The 11,358-nt window shown below is 42.9% G+C and overlaps 1 protein-coding gene across 1 annotated transcript in view; it reads right to left on the bottom strand.

The window, feature by feature from the left end:
• Window positions 1-10,522, bottom strand: part of LOC123074378 (phenylcoumaran benzylic ether reductase Pyrc5-like) — a 15,517-nt gene extending 4,995 nt beyond the window's left edge. The window contains exons 1-2 of the mRNA XM_044497243.1: window positions 10,270-10,522; window positions 10,006-10,152 (exon numbers count right to left, since the gene is read on the bottom strand). Of these exons, the coding sequence (XP_044353178.1) occupies window positions 10,006-10,152; window positions 10,270-10,446 (324 nt within the window). The 5' untranslated portion in view covers window positions 10,447-10,522. The remainder of the gene's footprint in view (window positions 1-10,005; window positions 10,153-10,269) is intronic.
• Between the last annotated feature and the right edge of the window lie 836 nt (window positions 10,523-11,358).

The following is an 11,358-nucleotide window of genomic DNA, read 5'->3' as shown; positions in this document are numbered from 1 at the left end:
TTTTAGCAAGTTTTAGCTAGTGACAATTCTCTTGCTAAAAAAGATCTTAGTTTTGAAAAGTTGTTTAATAATCTATCAACAAAATGTAACAGTAGTACAAAGATCTCCATAAGTAAAATATATAAAACTAGGTTCATTGGTCACCTAGCAAGGACTACGAGCATTGGAGCAAGCCCAAGATCTGTTACCGTCATCGTCCGTCCCTCACCGGTTCGCAGCCGGAAAACCGTCATGCTAAGGTCCTCAAGGACCAACACACCAAAACAACAATCATCATCGACGAAGAAAACACATGGATCAAAAGGACCATACCTGCAAACACACCGACAACAAACAACCACAAACATCTCTTGAATCCAGACGAATCCGCCGGAGACTAGGGTCAACCTGATCTAAGTAGATTTGTCGGAGAACTATGCGGACTAGATCCAAACATATCTGCCAGGACCACACCTACACGCGTCCTCCGCCGAAGCGGAAAACGTCAGGAGGATATTATTCTAACTCTAGGACATCATCACCACCTCACCGCCCGGATCATTACACTAAGATTACCTAAAGAAAACATGGGAACCCTCCTGTCGATGAGGGACTAGGGTCCACCGCACCTCCATGATCGGTAGGGCCGCTGAGGGCGAGACAGATTGGCGGCAACTAGTTTGGTTTTCAACTAATTAAGTCGCAAGGGGGTTGACTCGATAAAAACCCTAATCACGTATGGATGGGGAGGAGGGGTGAAATTTCATTGGTTATATTAGATCGCATCTAACTGGGTAGTTCGGGTTTAAATTAATTAAGTTATAATCTCGCAAACAAATTTTGCATGCCCCTCAAGCACAATTCCAATTACAACATCCCCCATTTACTCTTTTGTCATTGTATGTTTAGATGTATTTTTTAAAACATATTTTTTACTACTAAGCATGTATTTTATTTGGGTGACATTTTCTTTCATCATTTAAATGGAAGTTTTCACAAGAGATAATTTAAGAAATCCATGCCTTATTTACCCTTGTAACACAAGACTCTCATTTCGATAAATTGTCAAGCATGTCACGCCCTGTGGCGACCAAATCAGAGGTGACCTAGGCATCACGTCACAAGAAATTATAACAGTTCTACAATATTGACAAAAGCATAACCATCTCATGTTTACTCTATAATACTTTCTGAAAAATTCATAAAAGTATAATCAAAATTAAATGTCATATTTATTTTTTCCATTGATTTTGAAATTCCTAAGTTTAATTCCATTTGAGTTTATGACATTTAAAAATCTTAATTCAAATTCAAATATGATACCTTTTCTTTAGTAAAATATATTCTCTATTATAGACCGTGATTTTTGGATTTAATTTATACCTATCTCATCTGGTTTGTAAAATCTAGAAAACTCAATTTCCAAAAATATATTAAAGCTTTTATTATAAGTTATAATACATGAAGGATAATGAAATTTACTTAAATGCAATTCATAAATTAAAATAGAAGATTTTGTAGTTCAACATATAAAATATAGCTTCACTATTTTTTCATAACATAAATGATCATAATTGAAGTTTTTGGGTGGGGAGAATTGATATTACATTAGATAGTTAAAGGGGTGATGACGGCAGTGCGCCTTTGGCTCGCTCCAGTGCTTATAGTCGTCGCTAGGTGGTCTACGGACCTTGATGTACCTTTTACTTCCGGTGTTTGTCGTAGTACCTTGATAGTAGATGAATAGATCAGAAGCCCCCCCCCCCCAAAAGGTTAAATTCAAATGGAAATGCCGTCAAGAAAAAGAAGACGCGGAAATGCCTATAGTCCTCGGGCATAGCCACCCCTCTAATTCCACTGTACGATTGATTGCTTGGGATACACATAACCGTCATTTAGGTGTGTAGTAATGCCATACTCCCTCCTTTGCGGTTTATAGGCCCTGCAAAGTTTAGGTTGCTAATCCTATACTTTTTTGGGGGGAGAGAAGGTTCCAATCTATTCATCAATCATGGCGGTATAAAGAATACTAGAGGTAATAAAAATTACATCGAGGTCAATGGACAAACTAGGGACGACTATAAGCACTGGTCCGAGCCGAAGGCGCGCCGCCTACACCGCTCCTTCCTCACCAGAACCGAACAAACCTTGTTGTAGACTTGTAGCAGACATTCAGAAAGTTGTCGTGCTAAGGCCCCAAAGGACCAACGCATCAGAGCAACAACCATCATCGATGAAGAGAGTTCTAGATTGGAAAGATCAAACATGTACCCACACGAACGTAGACGAGCAACAATTGGATCCAAATAGATCCACCGAAGACCCGCACCGGCTGAATCCTGTGAGATCTGACAGAGACATGCCTCCACACATCCTCCAACGACGCTATTTGCACCATTAGGACGAGGATAGGACGTGGGAGACATTATTCCTATCAAGGGACATCGCCACCGCCACACGACCCAAACCAAGACGTTGAACCTAGCAAAAACGAGGACGGGGTCCCTCCCGCCGGCGGGGTCCGATATCCTCCGCACCTCCACCACCCAAAGGCCATCGGAGGTGAGGCGGATCCGCGGCGGCACCAACGGGAGAAGGAAGGAGACTTTTTGTCACACCCTGATTTTCATGCCACAACACTTAAGCTAATAAATTAGGATAAATTGTGGTTTGACAAAAACTTTTGAGTGTTTGGTCTTTGCTTGATTTGATTTGTGTCTGCTGTTTGCAAGTGCTCTAAAAATCAAATAAATCCTCCAACTCTTATACTTCTTCTCCTTGATCCAAAACCTTGCTCAATGATCATTCCATGTGTGTAGGACATAAAAATAATTTCTTGCAAAAATATTTTGGCCAAAAAGTATTTTCTAAATTGGGTTTTCCAAAAACCCCTCAATGGAGACTTGAACTACAAGTACTTAATTAAGGGTGTGAAAAATCTTTTAAAAAATATATTTGACTCCTATTAGAAATAGGATACCCAGAAACCACAAAAATATAATTTTAAAAGTTACTTTCCTATTTTATTTAAAGGCTTTTTCTTAAGGCCAGAAATGGTCTTTAATAGGTTAAAATTATTTTAAAGATTAAAAAAAATATTTGAGAAAAATCAGGGAAACTCAATGGACATATATTTTCCATATATAAGAGTTTCAACACATGGTCATGTTCAAAATATTGGACAAAACCTCCCAAAACCACTTCTGCCCATTTCAAGGATTTGAAATATTTCTACAGGAAATATTTTCATAAAAATCCAAGGAAAATCCAGCAAGTCACAAATGCATATTGTGATCACCTTGCAAAGCCTCATCTTAATTAAGGTCATTTTGGTTCACCAAAATGCCCCAAAACCCTCTCTGACCAGAATCAAATTTGAACAACTTTGTACTACCAACTTTCTCTCCTTGACCCCAACTTTTGTGAGCATGTTCACATGACCAAATGAGGCCACTACACCAAGTGGTGCATCAAGGGGAAGTGATTTTCTAGGGTTTGCCAAAGTTACATTAGCAAACTCTTACAAATGAGCTCATCTTCCTTATACCCTGTCATTTTGTCATAAAAAACACCCCTGCCAAGTGGCACAATAAGGAAATCAGTGCAAGTACCCCAAAACCATATCAAACACCTTCTGCATTTTAGCTAAAAACCCTGTTTGGGCCTCTTCCACTAATCCAAATGAGTTCTCCCGTTTACCACACCTCCTCCTAACCTTCCTCTACCTCTGGCATTTAGCACAAGTCAATGCTCATTGATCAAGGGGATGAAACCACCAATTTTTTATTCTGGACAGCCCCATTTCCACTCTTCTCCTTCCTCTCTCTTCACCCACTGGCCACCCAAAGCATCCAAGGCCACTCCCCTCTTTCTTTACTCCCTCCTAGATCTGTTGGACATGCTTGGGGGCGCCCACACTACTTAGAAAATGGCATGCCAAGCCATTTGGGCGCTCTGGAGCGCGCTACAGTGCGGCCAGGCACTGTAGCCACCCCCTTCCAACCGCCTCCGGCCACCTCGGGCCTCCCCAGCGCGCCCGACGAGACGCCTCGACGTCCGCAACACGGCAGCTGGTCGGCCCCCTCCTCCTTCTCCCTCCTCTCGCCCCAGCTCGCACGCGCGACGACCGCCCGAGCGCACCAGTAAGCGTGCTCACACGCGCGGCGCCTCTGGCCCCCTGCCCCCTCTCTCTTCCTTCCCTCACTCTAGACCGAACCCACGAGCACCCCAGACACGCCCATGCACGCCCCCGTGACCCACAACAACGGCAACAACCTCACCGGCGCACAGGTCTACGGTGAGCCGTGGCTCGCCTACTTAAAGGCCTCCCCGAGCCTCTCCCTCACCACCACTCGCTCCTACCTACTCCAAATCGGCCCCCTGTGCCCTCCACTCTCCTCCAGGAGCACCCGAGCTCGAGATCGAGCTCGAGCTCCGCCGCCTCGGGTAGCCGTCGATCTCGGGGTACAGGCTCTCTCCGCCTCTTCTATCTCTTGATCTGGAACCTCAACACCTCCCTGACCATTTGCCCTCTGTTCCCCCTCTCTATTGCAGCCGAAATCGACCGGGGCAAGCATCTCCCGAAGCTCTGCCGCCGGCTTCCTCGTCGCCGGCGAACCCCTGCACCCAGGCGACCAACTCCACCTCCACCCGAATGGCGACTCCGTCCTGAGCACGTCGGTGCCCTCAGATCGCCTCGCCGTCGACCACCGCGACGCCGGTGAGCTCGCCGCCCTCTCTGACCCGAGGTTGACGACGACGGCCGTGGGGCCCGTCCGTCAGCCTCACGTCCTGACGTATGGGTCCCACACGTCAGGTTAAAAACACACACGCGCGCGCACCGGTTCGCTGTGTCGGCTGGAGGCGTATTTCCCAAATACGCCTTCGACGTGGCAGCCTCGCGCGGGCTGGATTCCCCCTGGGCCTGCTGCACTGTGGCCAAATAGGCCCAGTTGCACAGTGGCCTTTTTCCTTTTCTTTTTCTGTCACTTTTCCAGAAATTCCACAGGATTAAATATTCATCCAAATGCAATAATTCCAACTCCCATATTTTTCTAAAAAACCCACCTATTTAATGGTATAACTTTCACTCATGTCCAAACAAGTTTTATGTACTGTTCATATTCAAATTCAAATTTGAATATATCTAAACCCCTCCGAAAATCCATTTCTCCCATTATTCTACTCCAAATCCAAAACTAGGAGTTTTCCCCTTCTTAGTTTTCCTCCTAGTATTTTACAAAAATGAGTTGACATTTTTCTGAGCACTTTGATTTTTCTATTTTGCTATTGCCTTATTTTTCTCGTTATTATTTTGCGACGATAGATTGCGTTGCTAACGAAGGAGTTGGACCAGAAGACTTTGAAGACCCAAGAATACTTTGCTGAGCCAGGCAAGCAGCCCTTTGACCATGTCTATGAAACCCTTTTTATGCATGTCATATAGCACCATATTGTTGTTGCAACGGAATCATGATGAGGTGGTAACCACCTTGATGGGTTGCCTCTGTTACTTCCTTGTTGATACTTGCATTATGCATGACCCTACCTTCCTATGAGGGTTATGCCGGTGGGAGTAGATAGGATGCTAGAGTAGTTGCTACGCAAAAAGGGATGGGAATATGCATGGTGATGGAGACAAAGTATTTTCAAAAGACTTTTCGAAAACCCCATCGGGTGCCACTTATGCCCGAGGGAGATAATGAGATGGGTAACCGCTTGATGACGAAGTGGTGTACCGAGGCAAGTGTGTGTGTTGCTTTCAAAAACGGATTGGTTTAAGTTGCGACCGTTATTCCAACCTTACATGCGCAACCACTCTACCCTTGTATGGGAAAGGGCATTATTGATTACCTAGGCCGATACTAGCTTGGAGCCCGCATTACTAGTGATGGGGGAGAGTTGGTGCTCTCTCTCGGGACGGGGTCCTGCCAGGTAGGGCGGCCAAGAACATTTTTATGGGGCACCGGACACACCGTTGGTACCCCGTGCCAGTGGCATGTGATGAATATGGGAGCGAGGCTCCACAATTTTAAGATGTGAAATGTTGGGCACGGGGGTTACTACCAATCGAGTGGACTCTATGTTAGTGTCGTCTAGGGAAAGATAGTGATCGGGTGCTTACCTCGGGTACTTGAGGTACCGCGGGTCGTGGATGACACGGAAGTTCCCCGGATCTTGTGGGTAAAGTGTGCAACCTCTGCAGAGTGTAAAACTATTCGAATAGCCGTGTCCACGGTCAAGGACAGTTGGGTAACCGCTCTTGGGCTACGTCCACTTGTTTTCAAACCAGTGTGTGTTGGATAAGTGGGAAGAACTACTTGGGTTAAGTCAGATGACTTGACACAATGATCAAGTTGGATTGGTGTCCAACTCTGTTTATGTTGATATCTGTAACTTGTTCATACGGATAACTGTACTCTCATGATGCATACTTTACAGGTTGATAGATCATGTCATTGCACTCAAAACTAGCTTTCTGCAAACTACCTACTTAGTGCTATACCATTGCATTATTGTGCCTTGTTCCAATCATGGGTTGCTTGCGAGTACATTCAAAGTACTCATTGGCTTGCCACTGGTTATTTAATTGGCCAGGCATGGAAGAACAGGAGTTTGAAGAAGAATCCTTTGGAGACGAACATGCGAACTAGGACGCTTCCCAGTCAGAATGCCTGTAGGGTTAAGGCAGATGGCATGGGTTCTACTTATCGACGAAGGATTTCCGCTGCTTAAGTTTATTTGGTATTCAGCCCTTGTGGCTTTATCTATGTAAGACTTGACCATAAGGGTCATAATTTGTGTAAGACGGTATGTATGGATGTAAGACTCTTGTTATTTAGCTTCTGTGTGTTCAGTGAGCATTGATCTCTGGGATCATTGTACACGTGCATTCGGTGATCACGACTCATGAGTCGGGGTCCCCACACTTTTCTTAAGGAGGAGGAGGGAGAAAGAAAATACGCTAATCCTATATACCCAAGAGAATGACCCCCATTAACTTATTTATCACAACATGCAAGTATAGTACATCATCATAATTCATTTTCAGGATAATATAAATAATTCATGGTATCTAAGCAATGGATGCATGCCCAACGAGACAGAGCTCCCATGTAGGCAATGGTGTCAATTGCCACCAATGATTTTCGAAACAAAGAAAAAAACAATACATGGTATTAATTCATGGTACAAATAATTATTTATATTATCCTAAAAATGGATTATTGCTTAGATGCCATGAATTATTTATATTATCCTAAAAATGAATTTTTACTTAGATACCACAACAAAATAAAACCAGTACTACCTCAACATGCAAGTAAATAATTCACGGTATAATTATTTATATTATCCTAAAATGAATTATTGCTTAGATAGCGTAAATTATCTATAATGCACCGCGCCTAAGTGTTTTAATATTATTTAGTTTTCGTAACGTGCCTAATGCACCGGCACGGCGGGAGTAGTGGTTTTACTTTGTCTGCGGTAGCTAAGATACCATGGACAGATGGGAATGGGACAAGTGTGTAAGCATGTAGGCTGTTTGGTTGACGACCTGGGTAGCGTGCATGAGAAAAATGCCTGCCTGAGAGGAGCCGGAGACTTCAATAATTTTTGCATGTCAGTCATGTTGGCAACGTGCTTGTTTGGTTCATGGCATCAGCCTGAGGATTTGGTTCATGACTTCAGCCCGAGGAACTGCGTGAGAAATGCAGTACAATAAAATATGTTGGCAGGCCAATAGAAGGATAGGATAGACATGGATTAGTATATTGTTTTATGTTTAGCTTGAGTCAGAGCAACTACAATAGGATGACATAAACAAGTTATAAGAAATAAAATAATATATCTGTGCTTAGTTGAAGGAAAGAGAAGATGAGAGAGAAGAAAAACGGGCTCTTGGTCAGTAGTCAGCTGCAACACGAGACCCAATGTATTTTGTGAGGATGTAAGATAAGCCAACTATTAATAAACTAATATATATTTAAAACTTATTATTATGGATGACGGCTAAAAGGTTGGTTGTAGATGACATGTCAACTTCTTATATTTGACTGTATTATTAACCATGCCATGCTCTCAGGCCTAGGAATTCGGTGGCCTGAGCCAGGCTAACGGTGAGCAGGGTTGTCAGGTTGGCTGTGGAAGCTTCACGTAGACGTCCCGCCAGGTAAGCTTGCGTCTGGGTGCATACCATGTACTGTTTTGTTGTTGTTTTTTTTAGTTCGTAACAGAAATAGGAGTAATACAATAATATGTCTCGAAGGGTGTTGTCCACATATGATGCTGATGACGAACGAGCGATACAAATTAACATGCATATTGATACAACGTGTGACAACTTGCACTAGATCCATAGGTACTATACATGTGACGGTAGATCGTGGCCCCCTAGGATAGAAAATCCAAATCATGAGGGTAAGAGACAATTAACACATACTTCCTTCGTTTCATAATATAAAAACATTTTTGAAATTACTAGTGTCAAAAACGTTCTTATATTATGGGATGGGAGGAGTATAATATTATACAATATTTAGGGCCTCTTTGGTTCACAGAATTCTAAAAGCACAAGAATAAAAAATCTAATAGGATTTTGTTGTTGCACCGTAGAAAAATCGAAGGATTGTGTCAAAAAAGTTTGAGTAGATGGACTTTAGTACAAAGGGATCTTTAGAAAAATTACCTATAGGATGTACAATCCAATAAATCAAAGAAACAAGATAGAAAACATTCATAAGGATTCTAGTCCTTCAAATTTCAATCCTCTTAATCAAAGGAGGCCTTACACCCTCTCTCTCAAAAAAAAGAGGCCTTACATTACAAACGCACATGCTCTGACACAACTATCACTCGGTTTAGAGTTATACATGCACATGTGTGAATTTTTCAAGGATGTTTATTTTAAAATGGACAATTTTCTTTTGCGATGTATATCGTCCTTGTCACACACCACATATGGACCTGGTCTGATGGGTGCAATTGTCTGGTCAGAATTATTGTCCAGTATTAAATGGAGTAAAATTGAACTTCTTAGATGGGCAACTTCAGAAATACTGTCCAGTATTAAATGGAGTAAAATTGAACTTCTTAGATGGGCAACTTCAGAAATACTGTCCAGTATTAAATGGAGTAAAATATGGAGTATGTACTATATTCAACAGCTAAAAAAACAAAATCTCTACTACTCCCTCCGTCCTATAATGTAAGACGTTTCTTGACATTTCATATTGTACTACTCCCTCCGTCCCATAATGTACTATATTCAGACATTTTTGACACGATACTAACGTCTTACATTATGGGACGGAGGGAGTATATGTTTATCCCTACTTATGTTTATACTAAAGTAATGTCAATTAATATGAATCAGAGGGAGTAGAATATTTATACCTCCGTTGCAACGCACAGACAATTATCTAGTTATAAAAAAAAAACATTCAGTCGAGGTAATATTTTTTTAGGGTAGTTGAGGTAACATTTTCATTGTAGAGGGTCCATCTTTTTCTTTGGTTGTTGATTAGGTTTCTCCCGTCTAGACAAAAATGCTCTCCCACAAAAAAAACACAAAAATGATCTAGACGACTGAGTGAAGTAAAGATAGAATAGATTCCCTCAAAAAGTAAATAGAACAGATTAAGCAACAACATGACCGCTCCTGCACAAGTAGTTATATTGGTTTTGAGCTGAAACCAAACTACAAATCCGGCAAGGAAAAAAAAAACCCAAAACTAAGAGGAGAAGAAGCGCGATTAGCTATTTGTCCAGCCCTTCCTAGATCAGACTAATTTATTTTTTAAAAGGAAGATTACGCCCGACCTCTGCATCTAATCAGACTATATACTACTCCATCTAAAATAAACAAACACGTAGAAAAATGAGCGGAAAATGCGATGTCACGCCAAAGCCCTTTTCTAAAGGAAAAAGCAAAAATCGCTTATCGTATACTCGTAGTTCCAAGAAGAAGGAAAAAGCTACAATCTTCGTAATGCATGTAGTTGAAGAAGGCTTCTGCGCATGTACCTTCACATCTCCAGCCTCCTTTATCGCTTGGACGATCTTGATCTGGCCGTCCAGCTCCTCCGGCCTGCCGTGTCCGACGGCGGAGATTACAACCTCCCCATGCTGCTTGATCGCCGCCACCAAGCTCCCGTGGTCGTTCATGTCCCCCTGCATGCGCGCGCAATTAACATCCCCGAGTTTAACCGCACCTCGATTACCAAGGGTACATATATAAACTGTATAAACTGTTAGCTGTAAACTTGTAATACTGTGATACGCGCGTACGTAGACAACGCTGACTCCACGGGTCTCGAGGGAGTTCAAGAGCTTCGCCTTGTCGGAGTCGGGTGCGACGGTGGCAGGGCGGACGAGCACGGCCGTCCGGTGGCCGGCGTTGAGGCTCGCAGTCACAAGGTGCTGCCCGATGTTCCCCGTCCCGCCAATCACCAGTATCCTGCTCATTGTCGAGCGACCTCCTCGTCGCCAGTGGTTTTATTTTTTTCTAAACAATCGGCAGTGGAAATTGGTGTTGAACGAGCAGGTTGGCAGAGATATGTAACGAGAGCAGGTTGTGTGCCTGTGCCGCCGTACGCGTGGGTACCGTGCTATCCTGGCCGTTAGCGCTGGGTCGTGTATGTATTTCGGCGTATGCGAGGGACCATGGTCATTTGGCAGCATCACTAGATCTGGATGTTAATGAGGCCTCGTTTATTTGAAGTTGTGTCTCGTCATAAGATAGTGAACATTTATCGGAAAAAAAACAAGGTACCGCACATGGTTGCCCTGGCACTGAAAGAGATTCTTATAGCACTTTAAATGACAAAAGACACACTATTTTAGATGGACAGGACACAGCTTCGTCATGCATACTGAATATGTGTAATACGTACTCATACATACATGGTTGTCCTTGGTTCCGGTCCTGTAAAAGCAACTCTAACACACCGACCCAAACGAACAATAATTTTTTCGGTTTTTTTATCCGTTTGGGTCGACCGTCCGTTCGAAACCCGCCCTGTTTTAGATTTAGGTCTGCAGCGCCCAACACTATATGTGCCGGCGTGGCCGGCTCGCCGCCCTTTTTCAACAAATAGCCTATTTTTTTTGCATTGTTTCACACACAACTTTTACATTCAAACATATAGTCCAGAACCAAATAAATAACATAGTTTCAACCGAATAAAATAGCACAGTTTTACAAGCCGAATAAAAGTAAAAATGTCTCACATAGTTTTTGCAAACTGAATAAAAAAGATACATCTATTGGTTGCCAACATGAGCCCACATATGCTCAACCAAATTATTTTGCAGTTGCATGTGAGTTTCCCAATCACGCAAGTCATGATAAAATTGGGTGAACTGTTCAAACGTTGC

This window comes from Triticum aestivum, chromosome 3D (genome assembly GCF_018294505.1).
Source record: "Triticum aestivum cultivar Chinese Spring chromosome 3D, IWGSC CS RefSeq v2.1, whole genome shotgun sequence".
NCBI classification, from domain to species: domain Eukaryota; kingdom Viridiplantae; phylum Streptophyta; class Magnoliopsida; order Poales; family Poaceae; genus Triticum; species Triticum aestivum.
The sequence above is the reverse complement of the archived record's forward strand: the minus strand, read 5'-3'. Positions and strand labels throughout refer to the sequence as shown.